General features: G+C 49.5%; 1 protein-coding gene across 3 annotated transcripts in view; it reads left to right on the top strand.

Moving 5' to 3' along the window:
- anks1b (ankyrin repeat and sterile alpha motif domain containing 1B) overlaps window positions 1-22,640 on the top strand; it is a gene marked incomplete at its 5' end in the record, with an annotated part of 200,103 nt that overhangs the window by 68,275 nt on the left and 109,188 nt on the right. For all 3 annotated transcript variants that reach the window (XM_080022088.1, XM_080022087.1, XM_080022092.1), the window contains 4 exons: window positions 2,509-2,610; window positions 6,814-6,936; window positions 7,930-8,114; window positions 14,071-14,208. In XM_080022088.1, coding sequence (XP_079878214.1) covers window positions 2,509-2,610; window positions 6,814-6,936; window positions 7,930-8,114; window positions 14,071-14,208 — 548 coding nt within the window. The remainder of the gene's footprint in view (window positions 1-2,508; window positions 2,611-6,813; window positions 6,937-7,929; window positions 8,115-14,070; window positions 14,209-22,640) is intronic.

Below are 22,640 nucleotides of genomic sequence, written 5' to 3'. Positions count from 1 at the left end.
CTCGTCTTGATGATCTCATCAAAGCTGACATGGCGGTCAGGGTTCACGGGGATAACTGGGGAACAAATCAGCTCCGTGCCAGAGCGGTGGCTGCTGTCATAATAAATCACAGTCGGGAGGGGAGGGGGGGTCTGTCGGGGCAAGGATGGGCGGCGGCAGAGCGCTCGCTTTTTGACGCGCATTTGTCCCAAACCATAGTATGCATCAAATAATATGCAAAATCAACAGGATGAATGTACTGCATTTGGTGAAATATGGTGGTTTGAAACACTCTGCACTATGCTGGCCAGTGTGTCCCACGATTCATTGCTTACATCGTCAAGACGCCGATGGAGGCTTTTTACGGCAGGGCTGGGAGACAGTACCAACGTGTAGTTAGTATGTCGTAGTGGGCCTACGCCATTCCGGACGCTGGGTGAGTCTTCAGCCCAAACTCTTGTTTGTTGAATCAGGGACGCGCGCACAAAAAGTCATGTTTTGATTTCCAGCTCTTTCTTACAACCGGGCACCAAGAGGAGGGAAGATAGAGTTCCAAATACAAATCTATTGTCCTTTCATCCCCCCCGACCCCGTTCACTTCCCCCCGAGTTTCAGCACTTCCTGTTTCCTTTCCTCCGGCCTGCACGGTGCTGCGCCGGTGCTGCACTCTGACCCGCAACATCCTAGCGTGTGTGTTTTTGTGTGTATGTTGGTGTGTGTTTGTGTGTATGTTAGTGTGTGTTTCTGTGTATTTTGGTGTGTGTTTGTGTGTATGTAAGTGTGTGTTTGTTGGTTTTTTTGGTGTGTGTTTGTGTGGGCAGGGGATGGGCTGTCAGCTTCCCATGTGCTCCCACACGGATGTGGAACCGTCAATATCCACTCTATAAGTAAACCGTCCTGTCAGAGCGGGGAGGGAGGTGCGCAGCCACCAGCGATAGAAAACCATCCTCTCATAACTAGAGATTGATTTCAGGTTCTTTCCTCCCTTTCTTTTAAGACATTGAGTACACGTTGGACCCTGGCTGCTCCAGTTAGCTCTAACCAGTCGTGCAGTCGGCCTTCCCAGCATGTCAGCTCTTACCTTTCAGACACTGAAACATTTGAGTGGGTCAGACGCCGTAACGCTGGGTGGCTGCTCTGGCTGCTCAGGCTACACATGCTGCTCTGGCTACACATGCTGCTCTGGCTGCTCAAGCTACACAGGCTGCCCTGGCTGCTCAAGCTACACAGGCTGCCCTGGCTGCTCAAGCTACACAGGCTGCCCTGGCTACACTGGCTGCCCTGGCTGCACAGGCTGCTCTGGCTGCTCTGGCTACACATGCTGCTCTGGCTGCTCTGGCTGCTCTGGCTACACAGGCTAATCTGGCTGCTCTGGCTGCTCTGGTTACACAGGCTGCTCTGGCTACACAGGCTGCTCCGGCTGCCCAGGCTACACAGGCTGCTCCGGCTACTCTGGCTGCTCTGGCTACACACGCTGCTCTGGCTGCTCTGGCTACACAGGCTGCTCTGGCTGCTCAGGCTACACAGGCCGCTCCGGCTACTCTGGCTGCTCTGGCTACACACGCTGCTCTGGCTGCTCAGGCTACACAGGCTGCTCTGGCCACACAGGCTGCTCTGACTACACAGGCTGCTCCGGCTGCCTAGGCTACACAGGCTGCTCCGGCTACTCTGGCTGCTCTGGCTACACACGCTGCTCTGGCTGCTCTGGCTACTCTGGCTGCTCTGGCTGCTCAGGCTACACAGGCCGCTCCGGCTTCTCTGGCTGCTCTGGCTACACACGCTGCTCTGGCTGCTCAGGCTTCACAGGCTGCTCTGGCCACACAGGCTGCTCTGGCTGCACAGGCTGCTCTGGCTGCTCTGGCTACACAGGCTGCTCTGGCTGCTCTGGCTGCACAGGCTGCTCTGGCTGCACAGGCTGCTCTGGCTACACAGGCTGTTCGGTTAGGTCTCTAATCCCCTCTTGGAGAACCTTGCAACTGCACCGGCACCCTGCAACATGGTGGTATTGTGGTATGATATTATGTTCGCTTCCAGCACACTCGCCATACACTCCCACTGTGCAGTATAGTGAGTTATTTTGTCCCCATTTCCTTTCCTTTTAGTTCGGTAAATACCGGGACACAGAGCCCCATCAAAGCTGATTCAAACACTGTTAAAAGAATCTCTGCATAAATTAATAACATCTCACTTCTGTCCTCCGATGACACCCGCCTCATTCATCTCATACTGCTGACAGCGACTTTGTGATCGAATGGGTCTGTCCGCAGAAATGTGCCTCTGTGCATGCATGTGTGTGTGTGTGTGTGTGTGTGTGTGTGTGTGTGTGTGTGTGTGTGTGTGTGTGTGTGTGTGTGTGTTGTAAGAGGCTGAGTGTGTCCAATTGCAAGTGTGTGGACATGCTTAGGTGTGTTGTCAAGCATGGAACTGTTTAACCTTTGCCATTCTTTATTGTATGTATTTACGTGTGTGTGCATATGGGTGTTTGTGTGCGTGCGCGCGTGTGTGTGTGCGCGTGTGTGTGTTTTACAGGGATTGACGCTAGCCTTAGGGACAGTCAGGGGAGGACAGCTCTGGAGATCCTGAGAGAACACCCCGCACAGAAGTCCCAACAGATCACTGCCCTCATCCAAGGTAACACACACACACACGCACACACACACACACACACACACACACACACACTAATACATTTTCGGGAAACCGGGGCCGTTCACCAATGTTTCTACTTTTCAGTGCTTTTGGCCTCATGAACCCCCACAGTGTCATCTTTCACCGTGGCAGTTATGCCCGAAACTGGAATGCCAACCGCATTTATGAAAGGATTATTTTGTCTTCCATCGGGAAACAATGCCAGCTCCTTCGGTGTGTATGTGCATGTGCTTGTTTGGTTCGTACACCCGGGCTCGTCCATTGTCCCGCGACAATCCACCTTTCCACGCGTCCCTCTGCTATTGTGTCCCCGGGCGGATAAGATCTCAAGCCAATCAAGCGCTTATCGAACGTTTTCTGGAACGAGCGACCAAACAAAAGCAAAATAGACGGCTCGGATTTTGAGGGTCGCCCGGCACTGTTATGTTTGTCAAAGTGTTTAATTTCCCTCGTGTTGAGGGATTTGGGAGATAGATGGGTGGGGGTGGGGGTAGAGGGAGAGCACCGTTGGTTGAGAAAGTTTCTTCTTGGATATCCGACTCACATTCATTACTAAAAACCCAAAATTGCTGAGATGAACTCAATTGGAACTCCATGTACAGTCTAAGGCAAGGGGTCGGCCCAGGGGTCGGCCGCATGTGGCTCCTGAACCCATGGTTCAGGAGCCACATGCGGCTCTTTCATCCCTCTGCTGTGGCTCCCTGTGGCTTTGCGAAAATAATGTGAATAAATAATTCCTATTTAATTTAAATACATTTTATTCTATTTAATTAATTTTTTCAATGTAATAGTTATGATTCTGGATTATTAGGTGATCTTGTGACATTGAAATAAAACGTGTTTTATATTGTATGCGTCACCTGTTGCCGACGGGCTGGTGACTTATTTTTAGCTCTCGACCTCCCGGTAAGCTGACCATGGATACATCCAAAAAAAGAAAAGTTTCTGAGGAAAATAGAACTTTTAAGTTCGTTTCATGGAAAGCGGAGTGGAATCGCGACATGGAATGCCATTCCCGACACCAATTTGAAACATGAAGAAGTACGCATTTGAGGTCCGGTCCATCTTTGGATCCACATACTTCAAGTGTTCTCCACCATGAACTTCACAAAGAGCAAAAATCGGTCGCGACTCACTGATGACAGCCTACAGTCATGTGTGAAGCTCAAAGTTACATCATACAGCCCGGATATGGAGAAGCTCTGCAGTGAAGTTCAGGGGCAGAAATCGCACTAAGCAGGTGAGAGAAACGAGCTATTCAATTCGCAAATACAGATATTTATATCGGACCCTGAACTGACGTAGTTGTGTTTCATATTCAGGTCGACGCTTGACTGCGGCACGCAGAAATTGCGGAAATTGTCGCGGATGACGGCACACTGAAATAGACTTAAAACGCATAAAACGCAAACTAACAATTTTTTTGCCCCTTTTAATTAAAGTGAATATTTCTTTTTTTCAAAGCCACAAATAAGTGAAGGACCTGCATTTTGTATTTTATTTTTAAAAAAAATTATACGTGCCAGTGTCAAGCACAGAAATATAATGACAGTCTTTATCAGTTTGTAGTTCTTTTATTTCATAAATGCAACAGACTACAGTTCTTATATACATAGCATATGTGTAATGAAACTATATCTGCGCTGTTATCTTCATTATAGCCGTCAAATTGGTTTTGCGCCGCCAGGTGGGTTTTATTTGGCTGGAATCGCGCCCAAATGGCTCATTTAATGCTGAAGGTTGCCGACCCCTGGTCTAAGGGATCCATTAGAGTCAGAATCCAAGGTAAAGCGCTGGAATTCAGCTACAAGCTCCTATCTAATCTGCTAGACGCCACTGGTGAAAGACGTACTATGTCTTGCTGACATTGTGGTGCGCATGAGCCCCCGCCTCCCTCCCCTTTCTTTTCCATGTTTCCTTCAGGACGTTCGGTGTGTTTTGCGAACCCTGGCTGAAGGGGTTTTTTGGGGTTTTTTTGCGGCTTTTCCTTCTCCTCTACGGCCCCTTCGGGAGCTAAATATTGTCCCAGATTGCACCTTTTAAAGGCGGCTTTGTCCCCGAGGCGGTTACAAGGCCTCGGCGCGAACGGTGTAATCGGCGGTTTGGAGGCCTACGCCGTCCATTCCAGCGTAATCCACGGGTATATGAAAGGTCCGTAGCTCCCCCCGTGATTTAACGAGAGGGGGATAAAGATAGATACGGAGCGGGGACAGAGAGAGGGAAAGAGGACGGGAAAGACTCGGCCACAACGGGACAGGCGCGGTTATTGGTCTTTAACCTCCGGGAGCGGTAAAGACGGAGTGTGCTTAACGGGCTGTGAGAGGAATGTAAGCGAATCGGCCGCGACTTTGAAATCCCAGACATTAAACTTCGGGCTGAAATTGCCTGTGCAAAAGACGTAGGGAGGCGTGATTGCCGATTTTCAGTGTCTCGGAAGGGCTTAAAGCTCTGGCAGAAACGCCGCACATGCGTGTTAATGTCGGAGTTGTAGCTACGGAATGTTTTGCTCTCACTTTTAACGTCATACCCAGTGAGTCTCAACTTTTTTTCCTATCAGGGACCCTCAATTGGATACGTATTAAGACACGGATCCCATTTAATACGATTTTGTATCTGGGACCCCCGTTTTTATTGTTAGATGGGATTTAGTCCAAACCACTATACCTGTCTGAGATAACAACAGTCCTGGGACCTCCTGGAACCTCTTCAAGACCCCCGGGGGTCCCCCCACCACTGGGGGAGGAGCAATTTCCAAGGTTCTGACACTCAATTGTCTCAACCAACAGGTTTACGTGCCGGCGGGTACCCCCTGTCAAAAAGAGAGGGGTGAAGGAAATTCAAACGCTCGTTCGAAAAATACTTTGATGTGAGCATCAGTTTTTTTTTTTGTTTTTTTTTGCGGGGAGGCAAATGCTGAAATGCACGAGTGTGTAACACAGTTTTACGCTTAACCAGTCTGACTTCAGGAACCCGAGCGCTGGACACGGGCAGCTTTAAAATGAGGGAGAGGACAGGGAAAGCTGTGTGTGTGTGTGTGTGTGTGTGTGTGTGTGTGTGTGTGTGTGTGTGTGTGTGTGTGCGCGTGTGTGCATGCGTGTGTTAAGAGAGGACACAGCTGTGAGCTATTGAATGGATCAGCTGCATACCATTTCCTGTTGGAGAGGAGATGGAAAAGGACACACACACACACACACACACACACACACACACGGAACAGAAGACCTGTGCATTTTCCCAGTGGTACCAGCCAGGAGGCTGACTGGTTCTCAATAAAATACAGTTTGTTTTATCACGTCACGATTGATCCTTTCATCAGAACAGATCCACATCATGACGAGCAGGTTATGCACCGTAGCTCCACCTCACCGGGTTACATTCTAATTTGCTGTTTGTGCATAGTTGACTGATATAATTACAGAGGCATGAAGTTGTCAGAGAATTATCATTTTAATCTCTCTCTCTCGCTCTCTGTCTTTTTTCTTTCTCTCTTTCCATTTTTCCACACCTCTCCTGCATTTACACTTTTTCAGCTACAATTGTATGCAAATGGGGTTTGTGTTTCAAAATTACATTTTTGAAAGCCAGAATTCCCGGTGGCGTGCAGTCACACAGCGTGCGCACACACACACGCACACACACACACCTAATCACACCACCTTAGTGGCATCTCTGGAAATAATGGGGTCTCTCATTACTACTCAACAGGGAACCTACCACATGATTACACTCAACAGGTTCACTGTAGGGGTGTGTGTGTGTGTGTGTGTGTGTGTGTGTGTGTGTGTGTGTGTGCATGTGTGGGTGTGTGATGTGTGCCTCACAGTAGCCAGTTCATTATACAGTCTTGAGCTGTTTTTATTTCTCCTTGTGAACCTCCCCTCATCCCTCTCTCCCTCCTCTATAATTCTTCCTCTGCTCCTTTTATGAACCGGCAGAGTTGTCTCTTCGAGAAAGCCGAAGAGACAACAAGTGTTGTTTCCCCCCCCCCCCCGGATGCGCTTTGGAGAGGATGTGAATTGCCTGCGTTACCGGCTGTTTACGGCGCTGATGTCCGCGCTATTACATTAATCCGGCAAAACGTTGCCGAAATGCATTCGCTCCCACCGTGGCCGCTCTTTGACCGTGCTTTCTCTCGCTCTCTTTCCCTCATTTCACCCCTCCACCTACTTCCCTGTCTGTGTGTAGAATACATGGTGGAGGAGATGGAGAGAAGGAGATTGCTGGAGGAGCCCATTCGCAAGTGTCCCGTCCCGGCGCCCCGGAACTCCGTGCCCTCGCCCTGTGCCTCCCCCTCCCTCAGACACAAGAGTGAGTGCGTGTGCGCGCGTACACACACACGCACGCATGCATGCACACGAGCACACGCGCACACACACACACACACACACACACACACACACACACACACACACACACACACACACACACACACACACACACACACACACACACACACACACACACACACACACACACACACACACACACACACACACACACACATCCGGGTGAGGGACAGAGAGTTGACTCAAGCTATTAACAGAGACCAACTTACAGATCATAAAGGACAATGATAACGAAAAAAAATAAATAAATTACATATTTCTCAGTCGGACAGCAGGAACTCAAAATCAAAAACAAAAGCCACGGCATTCTGGAACATGCCAAGCATCTCTTAGCGGCGGGCAACGTGAACTGCGGCCCCTCGACGCCGACACGATCCTCTTAGGCGACACTGCCCCCTGTGGCTGGAACCGGTCATTGCAGAAAGGCTCGTCGGCGAGTGCTGAGGCGGTTCCCTCTCCCTCGCCAACTGTCAGCACATACCATAATTACCCAGATCACCTTGGAGACCGCCGGTAGGGGAGAGAGGGGAGCGAGGCAGAAATGAAAGTGATTAGCGGGGTTTTGTTTTTCAATGCTTGCCGGAACAGTGGTTTGGAGCGCCTCAGCGCTCCGTGAGAAACGGAGATAGAGAGAGAGAAGGAGCGGGGAGCAAGGGACTTCCTCTAAATGCTGCCTTTATCTTATTCCTGCAGAAACGCTATCTATCAGGAAGAACAATACATTGCAATTACACATTTAAATCATTCCAGTCCCAATTATTCTCTGCACTGAGAGCGCGGTTAGGTAGATAGGCTGGGGGAAAAATATCAATCAGTCAAAGTGAGATTCGGGTTGAAACTTTTTTTCTCGGGGCCCCCGAGGGGCCGAGCGCAGCCCGCACGCTCTGTCGCGGTGCCGCCGCGCCGCGGTAAAAGTTGTCCCTTCTTCCCCCCCGCTCCTCTGTCCCTCCCCCAGATGACGCGGTGACGGGTGAGCTGTCCAAGCTGCTCCACGAGATCAAGAAGTGCCGGGACAGGGACTACTCCTTCGAGGAGCTCTGCCAGACCATCTCCTCCCACTCCATCGACAGCTTCGGCAGCGGACGCCTCTCCGACGAGGAGCAGCGGCCCAACGGAACCCTGGGCCGTGTCGGCAATAAGGTACGGGGGGGGGGGGGGCGACTCAAACCCCTGCCTGGCGGGGGTTTCGGGGTGAAGGTTTTTTGTTTGGTGTTGGGGCTACAAGTGTTCAGTCTTCCTCTGTGGAAGGAGGAGCTGATTTTCTGGGGTGGTCGGAAGCCATTTTCGGTTCTTCGCCTGGAGACGTCGGCCGTTTTGTGGTCACATTTCTACCCAGGTGTGTTCCCAGGGATTTCATTCTTCCTCCCACATCTTCGCCCCAAAACCGGCCACGAATACCGTGTTTTTAAATCTGTGTTTTGACACCGTAGGCTGTGGAAAAACATTTGGACATATGGACATATTGTCTGTGACGTCACTCGTTGGACGATACGAAGCCTCGAGTTGGGGCTTACGCTCGGACACAACCACCTTGCTCAAATGAGAGCAATTGACCTGTCCATCAAGGCAACTACGCCCCCAAATATACCTCTCTACGAGCCTTATAGGAGGCCGATTATGCTCCTTTTCAACAAGTTAATGTTGATCCCTGAGGAATTTTTTTTTTTTGCTTGAAATACCACAGATTATGCATTCTAGCCATTCCAACATGCCTCTAAACCATCCTGTTCCAGGACTCTCTGCTTGACTCAGGCCCTTAGTTCTGTGAGTCAATGGTATTTGAGCACAGACTGTCACTGATTTAACCTTAGCAGTCCACCAAAACCTGTTTCTGAACAAATTTGAAGCGAGAAATATGCAATCCAGTTGCTAAAACATGACTATCATACTAGATCTACACAAGCTAGTTTAGCGAGTTAACTTTCTTTGCCGACACCGCACACGCAGATTTTTTGTTTCATGTTAACGTCTCAAAATAAAATAAAATAAATAGATCTACAAAAAAATGCTCAATTTGTTTGAAGAAACGCACAGCGGATCGTGCCCTGCAGCCTACATTCTGTCTACCGCATACTTTTTCTTTTTTTTTTTTGAAAGAAACACACAGCAGAATTATTGGTATCGGACAGTTGGTAATCATTTCCTCTTTCTTTTACAAGATTTGTGCTGGTCAGAGAGGGAAGAGCTGGCCCTGATCGGCTGGAGAATAACAAGCGCCACCGGGAACTGCTCTGTTGGCCTACGGACCAGCACGAATCTTGTAAAAGAAAGAGGAAATAATTACCAACTGTCCGTGAAGAAACTACAGACAATGGAAAATATAGTATTTAAAAAATAATTCTGCTGTGCAATTGGGTGCAATTTGTGCCCGTCTCCCTCTCCAAATGGCAGCAATGGCAGTTTTTATTTTAGATGTGGGTTATCGGAACGAATACGACAGGCACCGTCTGTAATGGGGGCACCCCCCCGTCGACAGTTTGCCTCTGAAAAATGGCTACAGCCGTTGTGGGTGGAGTTACCAAGTTTGGCGGTGGTCCTTATTCTACTGAAGCCCCACGTGACGTAGGAACCGGCTGCAAATCCGAACGGGGTGTTTCGCCACATTTCACCACAATCGACAGCTCACAAAATACTGACTGGGTTGTCTTCTTTCACAGCTTGTGTGTTCGCAGGCCCATCGACCCAAATGTATGTGCACGAGCACTGAAAAAGTCAGTTGTCATAATAGGTCCCCTTTAATATTCCCTTTCACAACCCCGGCACCCATTCAAATAAGTACATTTAGCTATGGAGAGCTACCATCTGGGGAAAAAAAAAAGACTGTTCTTGTTTTTCCTTTAGCTTCCACCCAGTCGGAGGTTTTCTGGATCCACTCTGCAGAACTGCAGTTTACAGCACTTCCCCCCCGTCGGCCGTAATACTTGACCCGTAGCTGACACACAATTCAATCCACCTGGTGCAGGAGTTTGGAGCTTATACAATTTCCCAGATTCCCAGCTCATAACTGGGAATCTGGGTCAAAGAATGTCATTCCGATAGTTGTGTTTGCGCTCGGTTCAATAATCCGGTTCACGCGGTGTGCGGCATGCTGCCTTGCGGAAAAACTCAGGCGGCGGGAGCCATTTCAGGTCTCGGATATGGATTTCTATTTCCTCCTACTGACGGTAACAGTATTTGACAGGCAGGGATACGGAACGGGAGATAACGTTCTTAAAGGGAGAAATGTGGATATTGCACACAAAACCTCACAAAGCCACGATCGATCATTCTTTCCGCTCTCCGTCTTGTCGCAGAAACACATGAATCATGACGGTTTGTTGTGTTGCCCCAACCCTGCAGGCTCCAAAACGGGGTCATTCCCCAAGGTTGAAATTGATATAATGGAGAAAAAAAAACAAAAAACCCGAATGTGTTCTCATTATTGAATGAATGCGTTTACACCTCTGATCATTTTGAAATACAGCGTTTTTTCCCCAAATATGAAACAGTCAGGTATTTATTTGTTTACAGTCAGGTTTAATTATTTATTTCATGTTTCCACCTTGTGCTGTTCACAGAATGACCAACAGAGGACAGTATGAGGCAGAGTTCTGCCATCCACTTGCTCAAACATGATGCTGTTTTGTTCCATCCCTTATTTGTCAGGGTTTTTTTTATTTTTTGAGCCGTAATTGTTGTTGTTTTGTTTTTTTTTGTTTTTTGTTTTTCTTTTTCTTCATTTTTTACAGCTTGAACAAGCAAAGAATTTGAAAGTCATAGCCTGCAGATATTTTTTACGACCCCACTTTTTTGTGTTCTAGTCACACAACATTGGCTCTCACCCCCCCCCCCCCCCATTCAATTACTCTCTCTTCCTCTTTCTCTCTCTAACCCTCTATCTCATCTGGTACACACACACACACACACACACACACACACACACGCAAACTGGTGTAATCATTTGACTGTGTATTATGGCTGGGGAAGATAATGGGGTTATACTGCATTAGCGTCAGACTAACAACTAGGAGTCATTCACAGTCACACACACACACACACACACACACACACACACACACACACACACACACACACACACACACACACACACACACACACGCACACACATACACAGAGTGGTGTGATTCCCCTGTGGGAATTGCTCACATGCTTTATTCCCATTTTGATATTCATTTTAACCACTTTTCTCTCTCTTTACACACACACCCACACACCCACACAAGCACACACACACACACACACACACACACACACACACACACATACGCACACACACACACATGGGCAGGCCAGGCCGTGTTGTGTAGGGGGATATCGTCATAACTTGTTCGCTCCTCGTCACTTTAAAGCGTATTCAATTTTAAAGCCGGAGAGCGCGACAAGTGCCCTTCATCTATACTACATTCTAACTGCTTCATCATACAACCCCCCCCCCCCACACACACACACACACACATCTCTTCACCACCTTTCTCACTGTGACTACCTATTTGTATTCCATTAGCACGGTTGCCAGCCTGCGTGTCTGTCGCCTCCACCAGCGAGCGTCTGTACACGTGGCCGTAGCTATTAGCATGCAGTGTGTTCCGACTCAGCGATCCCATGTGTGTGCGTGTGTGTGTGCGTGCGTGCGTGCGTGCGTGCGTGCGTGCGTGCGTGTGTGTGTGTGTGTGTGTGGCACACGTGAATTGAACATGCACGGGACCCCGTGACCCAAATCACAGCCACAGGAACAACGGCACTTCCCATCGGCCTAATTACGGCGATGACAGGCGAGTGTGTACCGCAGATAAGTGAGGGTGTTAAACCAGTGTAGAGTCATTTGATGTTATTCTTTGATGTCCATCACTGTGCCAGAGATGGAGAGCCAGAAAAACAATTGTTGAGCCTTTGGGGTTCGGCTCTTCTCATTTTCCCCCCATGCTCCCTCCTCCAATCGATTGGATTCTCTTTTTCATTTTCATCCCCTTATGGGTTTTTTTTCCCCTCCCTGTCTCCGTCGCCTCACCCATTAAACTCCCTCTGATTGTCCGTCCCGCCTCCGCACGCTCCTGCTCCGTATTGTTTCGCCTCTTAGCCCCCGCGCCGGGGGACCCTTTCCACGTCTTTTTGTGCGGCCGCGATAAAAAACATGAATTTGAATGGCTTTGTCGTCTGACCTTTCCCCGCTGTGCGCCTCAGTGTTCACGCTACGATAGATGAATTCAGGGTCCTGGCTCTGCGATCCGCTGTGGCGCCCGCGGTCTGGGTTATTTTTTCCGGCTCCTGGCGTCGGACCACGGGATCGTTTTTCTTTCCCCTTCCGCTTCTCGTCGGTCGGACGATCCTTCGTGATTTGCTGTTTGAGCGCGAGGCGGCCGCAACTTCCCCCCTCGTCCCGCGTCCTCCCCCCATTCTCTGGGCTTCGAAAAGTCAAAGAATGGGCGCTCACCTCCGTGCCTTATCCCGGTCTCTGTGGTCTCTACCACCTCCTCCTCCTCCTCCTCCTTGGTCAGTCCACCCCAACCACCCACCCCCACCCCCTGCCCAGGTGACATATAGCACAGTGATATTTCCCTCGTGTTCCCAGAGTAATGTGCCGTGATCTGGGTTTTTGCTCGGCGCCGTACGGCTTCTCTGGGACCTTGTGGGCCTTCCTGCATCCGCCCTACGGGTCACCCGCTGTCATGTAACTCATCCACTCATCCGCCAGGGTGGGACCAAACAGCCCCTTGTAAACTGCAGCGCACCTGTGTGTGTGTGTGTGTGTGTGTGTGTGTGTGTGTGTGTGTGTGTGTGTGTGTGTGTGTGTGTGTGTGTGCGCGCATCGATCTCCTTCTCTCCACACTCTCCTCTGTATCCAACTTAAAGGTGCAGTGTGTAGAATTGACCGGATGGACCGATATATAATAATATAGTATATATAATATAATCATAATATAATATTCATATAATATAAAGTGTGTTTTAGATCGTGTATAATCCCATAAATATAAGAATCGTGTTGTGTCGCTTACCTTAGAATGAGCCGTTTTTATCCACATAGGGAGCGGGTACGCCTCACAGAGGCCGCCATGTTGCACCGTCCTGTTTCTTTCTACCGTAGCCCAGAACGGACAAACCAAAGACTGGCTCCAGAGAGGCCCGTTCTTGTGTCTCTTCCACGTTGCACCGCTGCGGGGAGGGCTTGGTTGCGATCGGCAACCTCACCGCCAGGTGCAACGAAATAATACACGCTGCACCTTTAAGCCTCCGAAGGCTGCTCCAAACATGAGGGCGTAAAGGGATCGCGTCATGCAGTTGACGTCACAAGGGGGTGGCACCATGCCGGGTGGGGACCTGTGATTTGACGCAAGGAGCGCGGGGAGCGTTCCCTGGAAAGGCATTGCAAGCGATGGTGGATCAGCGTTTTTGCTGTTTCATTTCTGATATGTTGGACAACATTGATCTGCAGCAAAAGTCAGTGTACCCTCATAGCATAGTCGTAAACACAAACAGCTCACTCAGGTTTGGTGTTTTTTTTTATTGTAAACTAACAGGGTCGTTGTAAAGTTCAGTTTACAAATGAAAAGTAGATTGTTTTTGTTGGTATTTATGTGCAGTTTCATTTTAGAGAGCTTTGCCATGAGGGAGAATAATTACACATTGTGACGGCGGAGCAGGACATAACTTCAACCCCCCCTCCTGTCTCTGCATGGAACGAGCCGACGGACCAGCTCCTTTTCTCCTTTTCGGCGCTTTCGTCGGGTCAACCACCGTCAATAGTAATTCCTCCCCGGCATAAGCTCCGATGCTGTGCGTGCAGCCACGTTTGTGTGCCGCCTAGAGCTCTTCCTCGTTTACTACTTCCTGCTTCGCACGGTACTTCCTCTCTACTACCACCCATGGTTTCTGAGAATACTGCAACGGAGAAGCTATCGCCGCTCTGCGCTCTCTGCGCGGGCTCCCCGCCCGCGCAAAGGAATAATCAGGGCTTTGGTGTGCATGGATCCTTGGTCATGCACATGCAAGATCTGAAGTATTGATTTAGTTTGCCACACACACACACACACACACACACACACACCTGTGACCTAAATAAAGCAGTGCGTGTGTGTGTGTTTGTGTCCGTCTGCAGCGGCCCACCCCACCGCTCGCCCCGGCTCTGGAGGAAGAGGAGGCGGCGGCGGAGAGGAGCTGTGGCCCCACGGGATTCTGGGAAGCCTTCACGCCCTGCAATGGCTGCCGAAACCTGGGCTTCTCCAGCCTGTCCCAGGTAGGAATGTACACACGAACACACACACACACACACACATTCTTGTATTGGCGTCAGAGTGAGGTCCGAGTAAATACCCCTGGTAATTGAATTTTTTTTATTGTCATTTTGGAGACCAGTCCTCACAAGTATAGTAAAACACACACACACACACACACACACACACGCGCACACAGTGAAATTAGAGTCTGGTGAGTATTTCCATTGTTCTGGGTGCATCCATTCGCTGGTTACCTTGGGAACAGAGTGAATGGGCTGTCATTGCCCTGTAGCTCAGCGTCCTCAGTTCAATCCCTCCCTCTCTCTCTCCGTCCCTCTGTCTGTCACTCTCCCATTCATTCGATCAATTTTTCTGTTTGGTCATTGTTTATCTCTACTCCAGCCCCAATCATTCTCGTACTCCCCCCAATTTCCTAAATATGATGCTTCCACACACACGCACACACACACACGCACGCACGCACGCACACCCACGCGCACACACATCCTAACTTCACCCCCACGATCCGGTGGCCGCCACGTCTTTCCAAGCGCAGCCCTCTGCGTCCGTCTTCCCCTTCCTCCTGTCGCTCGTCCACATTCTTCGCCACAGACTTATTAAATTAGCCCGGTGGTTAATTTCCCAGCGCAATTACTAATCGAGTTGTTTGATACTGAGAGAGGGAGAGGGAGAGAGAGAGAGAGAGAGAGAGAGAGAGAGAGAGAAACTTATTTTTGAAACCAAAATAGTCCATCCCTTCCGTTTCCCAGATCCCCCTCCCTTGCATCCTTCCTTGCGTTACAAATTACAAAATAAATAATGGAAGCCAGCTCTTGGGTTGCAAGATCAAAATTGAAAAGCTGTACGAATTCATCAAAGCTCACCAGAACAAGCCCGAGTTTCAAGAGTGAGAACTATTAGCAGTAATGGAACGCTCCACTCACTTTTGAGATTCGGTTCTTGACGAGTGACTCAGTAAAGAGGAAAGATTTGTTGAATTTTTCGACTCTCGACGGTGAGCGAGGGAGGACTTCCTGTGAACGAGCGTCAGAAGAGTCGCTCGGCCCTGAGTTGTGAATGGAATTCCAGCAAGAATCACTTCATTCTGTCAAAAAGATTTATCTTGGTGGAATTCAAAATGTAAATGAGACCTGCACTGTAAACGTCAACGACAACATCAAAATTCAATATCAGTTATGGCAACTGCCTCGACCTTTGTTGCCTCGGTCTTTAAATTTGTCCCCGGTGATTATTTTCAATTTGTGAAAATTTGGTTGAAATATTGTTGAAAGCTCACTCGCTCTCCCACCCTTTTGCTGGAGTAACCCGACTCCCGAAAAAGATTTGTTCGCAATGAACGAGTCGTTTGCGAGTTTTGCATCACTATCTATTAGTATCCCATAATAACAAGCACAGTTCTACATGTATGTGGTATACATGCATTTTTAGTGGTTAACAGGGTGCTGGTGTGCCATAGGTATATTGGCAGAAAACCGGTTGGGAAACACAGGGTTAAACGGTGAGAACAGCTATCAAGTCTAGGCCAGAACATGTTTTAATATCCCACTCTTGAACAATGTCAACTCCGTGCCTGGCCTGCAAATATTTCTCATTCTCATATATAGGACACCGTAAAGGCACGCTGACTTAGGGTAAGAATGGTCTGAGTGGGACCGTATCCCCACTCCGCCGATTCCAACGCCCCTGAGCTAACCGGGAACAAGATGGACGGGAGATCCTTCGGCGAAGACTTGACTTGAGCGGCGATGCCCGTGATTGAGCGGCACTGCAGGCTTTCTGACGCCGCCTTGGCCTCCTGTGAGCGCCGCTCAAGTTGTGGTTCCGTCACTTTCATCTCATCCGACCGCGACACGTCAGGGTTAGACTCTCCTGCCAACGCCCCCCGATCAAGGCACCGGTCAAGGTCGGGAGTCGGTCCTAGATATGTAAGACACGAGGATGGGTTAAATGCAGAGGAATTATTTCCCCTACAGGGATTGATAAAAGTGTAGGAAAAAAAATTTAAATTCATAGCTCTGGCTAGGTCTTTGGTGACGATATGATTGTACTGCATAACAGACATTTTCTGACATCCCACAATAGTTGTCGAGAACTCAAAACAGACTTCATATTCCCATGCATGATCTCTAAACACACCCCTGAAAATCTAGACATATTAAAGGGCCAAGTTGCACTGTGAGACAATTTTTCATGTATATAAAAAAAACAAAAAACAAAAAAAACAGACACCTGTACAATTTAATGATATTATGTATTTTTTAACAATTATCAACAGGGCAATAAAAATCTAATATTATTATTATTATTATTGTTATTATTATTATTGTTAAAAAAAAAAAAAATATATATATATATATATATATATAATTTTCTATTACACTTCCAGATTGCATCATGTAGTTCAGCACTCTCTTTTAACGTTCGAAAGTTTCCAACCGAGCTTGGGTTTCACGGTGATAACCGTTTCCTACGCAGCGAGGCTTTTTTCGATATTTCATACCGTGCTGCGGTTTCTTTACCGTTTGAACATCTCGCTCCGTAAAAGTATTTTCAAACAGCATCGATAAACAATTTGACGTCTGACGTGTCATTTTTTACCTTAACTGCAGGAACCCTCAGTAATAAAAAAAAAAAATAAAAATAAAAGAGTTCAACTTTTCAACCTGAGCGTCCTCCACCCGAGCGCCGCCCGTATTTTAAGCGATGCTGGTTTTCTCTTTTTAGATTTTTTTTTCATTCTGTTTCTCCGAGTGCGGCGTCAGCGGCATCACGCTTTCTTTTGACGGGTGTTTTTGAAACTTCGTCATCCATCCTCTTCGTCCTCTGAGCCCGTGCTCCGTCAGCTCCTTCGGTCTCGCGGGCTTTGTTCGCGTCGGAGAATTTTCTCCCCGCAATTCAACTTTGACCTTTCATCGACCTCTCCACTTTTTTCCTCATCTGGTTCCAGAGTTTCAGCCCGTTCATTATTTTTGGCCGCTCCGTCACCCGGCTGTCGCATTTGAATTCCCGCCGGCTGGTGGGGCGTCGCCGCTGCCCGTCTCTGACATTTCCCTGATTGTCTCAGGCAAAAAAAAACAACAACAAGGAAAGCAAACAAACTGCCCTTCCTTCCGTTCCACAGCCAAGGCTCGCCGTTGTTTTCTTTGGTTGTTTGTTGGTGCCCGATGAAAGCAGATGAGATTTTTCCTGGTCGGATTAACCGGCGAAAAACAGCGGGTGACCTCGTGCTTAAGCGCCATGCGGCGGCGTTGGAGGAACAAACAGCCGACAAACCCCGGCAAAGCTTCCCCTCCGAGACCCCAAAACCCAACCCAGCGTTATGCCATGAGGTCGGACCGCCGCACCGGTCTTGAGGTTTTCAAAAGTCCCGAGCTCCCTCCGCCCTTGAAATGGGCCAGCTAAAGGCTTGTTTGCCTCAGAGCACTAAGCTTTTTAGGCCCGGCCCGGCGGAGGGGTCTTGCGCGCTGGTTTTTTCAGCTGCCGAACGTCGCTGACCGTGCTTGCGCAAAGGAAACCGAAGCAAGCTCGAGAATGCGGAAGTGGGGCGGTTCAGGGGTCGACGGGTCTGGGGGTGAGGGGGCATTTCCTTTCTGAACGGAGCGGATCACCCGTTGTGGGAGCTTTTAATCTCTGCATCCATCGAGGACTGAATGGCATTGATCAACAGCCTTAACAAATCCCTGCTGATACATCCAGGGTCAGTTTTTGCAACCGGCTAATTGAATATCACCGATGAGTCCTTCTAAATGTTTCAAGACTACCTTGAAAAATGCAGGGTTCCTTCATTGGATTGATCCAAGGTGAAGACTCAGCGCCGGCGCGGACGGGGCGGTTTTGTTCCCGCTCCCCGTGCACGTGCGTGCTGGGGCACCACCCTCTCAAACCCACCTCCACTCCCTTTAGCGGGCGGCGGCTATCTGACTTCACTGGACTAAAGTAAACTCAGCTTACATAAGCCCTGACCCAAACTCAACCGATACCAACACATAAAAGTCAAAAAAGGTAAAAGTTCTGACACCAACGCATGTATTGCGACTCAACTCCATTCACTCACTCACCATGGAGAGAGAGAGAGAGAGCGAGAGAGAGAGATCAGTACAACAGAGATGCGGATTGTGTGGCTGCCATGGTTGCTAGGCAACACTGAGTTTCATAAGGTGTCAGGCGTAGTTTAGCCGCCCACCAGCCTCCTTTGGTGGAAAAAACAAAAAAAAGTATCTACGCCACCGTGAACTGAGGTGCGTCAGAACACTGCGCAAAGAGGACGGACGCACGCACGCACGCACACACACACACACACACACAAACACACACACACAATTGTCCTATACATACCGTCACATTGTTTACAGCCTTCAGCCCCCCCACAGACACTTTTTGCCCCCTTCTTTGCTCTTACCCTTTCTCTCTCTCTCTCTCCTTTCCTCTCTCTCCTTCGCTCTATGCCTCCTCTCTTCCTCCTTCTCGCTCCTGTTTTGTTGATTCAGTGCAGGCTTCTGTTAAGTATAATATAAACATAATCAAAACAAATCTCTCTTTCTCCGTCTCGCTTCCTATTTCTCTTTCCATCCGATGTGCAACATGTGCCATTTATTTATCGGCGTTTGTGTGTCTTTGTGCCTGCGCTGGACTGGGCTCAAGTTTGCACAAAGCCACCAGCGCTTTAAACGTCCAGATGTGCCCTCGCTCCTCGAGGCTGAACGGGACGGGCTCAGGTGTCCCAGCAGTCATCTCACACAGTGACGCTACAACGGAGGGAAACCCACTGACTTGGATCCACTTTCCAACAACGCAAAACAGTTTGAGAGTCCTTGGTTTTGACAAAGGACCATCACCCTCCCTCCCTCCCTCCCTCATGCTCTTGATACAATAGGAGACAATATACAGTATGGGATTTCCCTTCATGGTAGACTGCCCACCAGAGCAATACAACCCACTGACAGTCAACGAGACCTCGAGCACCCACACACACACACACACACATACACACACAAGCACACACACACACACACATACACACACACACACACACACACACACACACACACACACACACACACACACACACACACACACACACGTATATATGTTATATATTGATCGATGCACAATACACCAGCGTATGGGAAAGTGTGTATTTCCTAGTGGAACGGACCTTGTGTGGTGCTTCTCTGTTCATGTGTGTCCCACCCTCCTCCAACTCAGATAAGGTCCATTCCCTCGCTGTCCTTGGGGTAAACAGGAAAGGAAGCTATTGGAAGAGAGATAAAGAGAGACCGAGAGGGAGAGAGAGAGAGAGAGAGAGAGCGCTCTTTATCATAGAACTCCCTGATAGAGACAGACACCCCTGCAGGACTAATCTGTAACAGAACACCGAGGCTTTAACCAAACAGTGCCACTGTGCCCTTGACTTAACTTTGACTTTTGTGTGTGTGTGTGTGTGTGTGTGTGTGTGTGTGTGTGTGTGTGTGTGTGTGTGTGTGTGTGTGTGTGTGTGTCTGTACGTACTGAGGATGTCGCAAGCATCGATGCGCTTCAGGTCCAAGTTGATGGCAAAATTCAGAAAAATCGGTGACATCTAAAAAGGCTTCGCCCGCGAGGCAAAGCCAGCAAAAAGAAAAAAAAAAAGTGCCGCAAAACACCGGACAACGCCGGCTGCGGCTACTGATGCTGCCACAGCTCCGCCGCTGGGTGAAGTTCGAAAAGTAAAAGCCATTACTGAGTAGTGGCACCTCGCCGCCAAAGCAGATCATCGAGGGTTTGATCGCACGCTGCAGATGCTCCAAAATCCAGAAGGAAAATGCCGCCGTTACATCGACGAGGGCTCCCCACTTGAAACACAGTCAGCATTCGGGTGGAGACAGCATGGCGTCGCACTGCAACCGCGTCGCACGCAACTCCGTCAGCCGGCGGGCGGCTACCGTCTTTACCACGGGAGAGCGGCGACTCCTCGGAGCATCACCTGAGCGCTTCCGGCAAATGTTCCCGTCGCCATGGGGGCTTTGCGGCCCATCTTCATCAACGACCGCATGGGACTGCTACCATGGCGCCCGCGGTACCGAACCAGGTGTCGAGTGCCGTGGTAAACCGCGCGTGCCCGTCTCGCCACACCCACGAGGCCTACTGAGGCCTTTTCCTCTCGCGACGATCACACTGGACGCGGGACATTTGCGCCGTCACCGTGGTTATTTACACATAATGTTATGGATTTGTTCCATCGCCGGCGCGACTACCTCCCGGTAATGGACATTATGGAGGGTTATTACTGACGCGGCGCGACCTCAGAAGGGAATATTAGGCGTGGGGAGGGGAGCGGCGGTCGGCGAGTTCGGCGCTCGAGTGTCATTGTAATGACTCGTGTCATGTGGGGTTTTCAATGGAGCTTATGGGGATTTGGCAGCGCAATAAAAATGGCATGGATTATTGGGGCACTAATCTTCCTCTTCCTTCTGCTCCCCCCCATCCCCCGCCCCCCCCCCGTCTCGCTCTCTTCCTCTCTGTTCTCTTATCTCTCCTGTGAATTCATTTTCGCTCCTTCTTCTTCACCCATTTCACTCTCTTTCTCTCGCCCCCCACCCCATTTCTATCATTTAACTGTTTTACTCCTGCACCCTCTCCGTCTTTCTCTCTCTCTCTCTCTCTCTCTCTCTCTCTCCTCTCTCTCTCTCTCTCTCTTACTGCAAATAAAGGAACCTTAAAGGTCTCCCTCGCTCTCTCTCCCTCTTTCTCTCCCGCTATCTCCCTCCCTCTCTCTCTCTCTCTCTTTCTCTCTCTCCATCTCCCTCTCTCTCTCTCTCTCTCCTGCTCTCTCTCCCTCTCTCTCTCTCTCTCTCCCTCTCTCTCTCTCTCTCTCTCTCTCTCTCCCTCTATCTCCCTCTCTCTCCCTCTCTCTCCCTCTCTCTCCTTCTCTCTCCCTCTCTCTCTCTCCCTCTCTCTCCCTCTCTCTCCCTCTCTCTCCCTCTGCCGAAGCTGCTGCACAGGGCACGTTATGCAGAACTGGACCTGCACACAGCCAGCGGGAAGGCTTTTTACAAAGAGTGTGTGGTCGTTTTAAATAGGAAGGGACTGGAGGGGCGGCAGGACACTGTCTGGAGGGGACGGCTCCAGATGGGGGGACAGGAGGAGCCGTGTTGGAGGAGCTTTTACAAAGCTCCCTCCAAGAAAAGGACGGGGGACCTCCAATGGAGGGTCCTACATGGAGCCATAGCTGTCAACAGCTTTGTTTCTGTTTTTAATCCCACGGTCGCAAATGAATGTCCATTCTGCAAACTGCCAGAGTCCGTGTTTCACTGTTTTGCAGAGTGCGACAGACTTTTAGAGCTTTTTAGTCTTTTAAAGGAAAGTTTTAAGCTCTTTAAGGAGGAGTGGTCCAGAAACTGTTTTATTTTTGGGGCTAGATACTACAGGGCCAACGCAGAGAAATGGCGACTGCTTAATTTTCTAGTAGGGGAAGCGAAGATGGCCATCTACCTCACGAGGAGGAACAAACTGAGGGGAAAGGAGAGTGTTTTAGGAAGAGTGTTTGTAGCGTTGGTCAGGGCCAGAGTCTTGATTGATTTTAACTTTCACAGACTGATGAAGAGTCTGGACGTCTTCATCAAGCTGTGGTGTTTTAACGACGCCATCTGTTCCCTGGTGGAGGACGACCTGTGCTTCCAGTCTGTTTTTAACGTGTTGGACTCTGTTAGTGAACCAAGTGTGTTTGTTGTATTGTCTGTAACTGTGAACTAGAGAAAATGTTAAAATAAAGATGCTTTAAAAATCAAAAAATCTCTCTCCCTCTCTCTCTCTCTCTTTCTCTCTCCCTCTATCTCCCTCTCTCTCCCTCTCTCTCCCTCTCTCTCCTTCTCTCTCCCTCTCTCTCTCTCTCCCTCTCTCTCCCTCTCTCTCTCTCTCTTTCTCTCTCCCTCTATCTCCCTCTATCTCCCTCTATCTCCCTCTGTCTCCCTCTCTCTCCCTCTGTCTCCCTCTCTCTCTCTCTCTCTCCCTCTCTCTCTCTCTCTCTCTCTCTGTCGTCGGCCCTCACGCTCTCGTCCTCACTGTGGTGTGATTAAGCAGCCGAGCCGGGGAGGGCTTGTAATGCTGAGCCTTAATCCCTCCTGCGGTGGATGGTGGATGGAGACGGACCACCTACACTCAGGCCATTTTTCGCGCCCTCTTTCCAGTCGACGTCCCTCCCTCCGCCCCTCCCAAATACCGACGTTCGGTCGGCGTCAGCCCGGGCGGCCGCCGCGCGCGAGGCCATCGACGTTTGCCCTCGAGCAACAAAGAAAGCGCGGCGAGAGGGCGTCCTTCAGAGCGAAAAACACGAGGTGTCCCAGGCGAGCTGCCGATTCGCGCCTTTGTGAACAGAGAAATGAAATGAAAAGGAACCGGAAAAAAAACAAAAAACCCCGACAACGACGTCTTGGTCTCATGGAAGGGATCTCCC

The sequence above is a fragment of the Zeus faber genome (assembly GCF_960531495.2).
Source record: "Zeus faber genome assembly, chromosome: 21".
In the NCBI taxonomy this organism is placed as follows: Eukaryota; Metazoa; Chordata; class Actinopteri; order Zeiformes; family Zeidae; genus Zeus; species Zeus faber.
The sequence above is the reverse complement of the archived record's forward strand: the minus strand, read 5'-3'. Positions and strand labels throughout refer to the sequence as shown.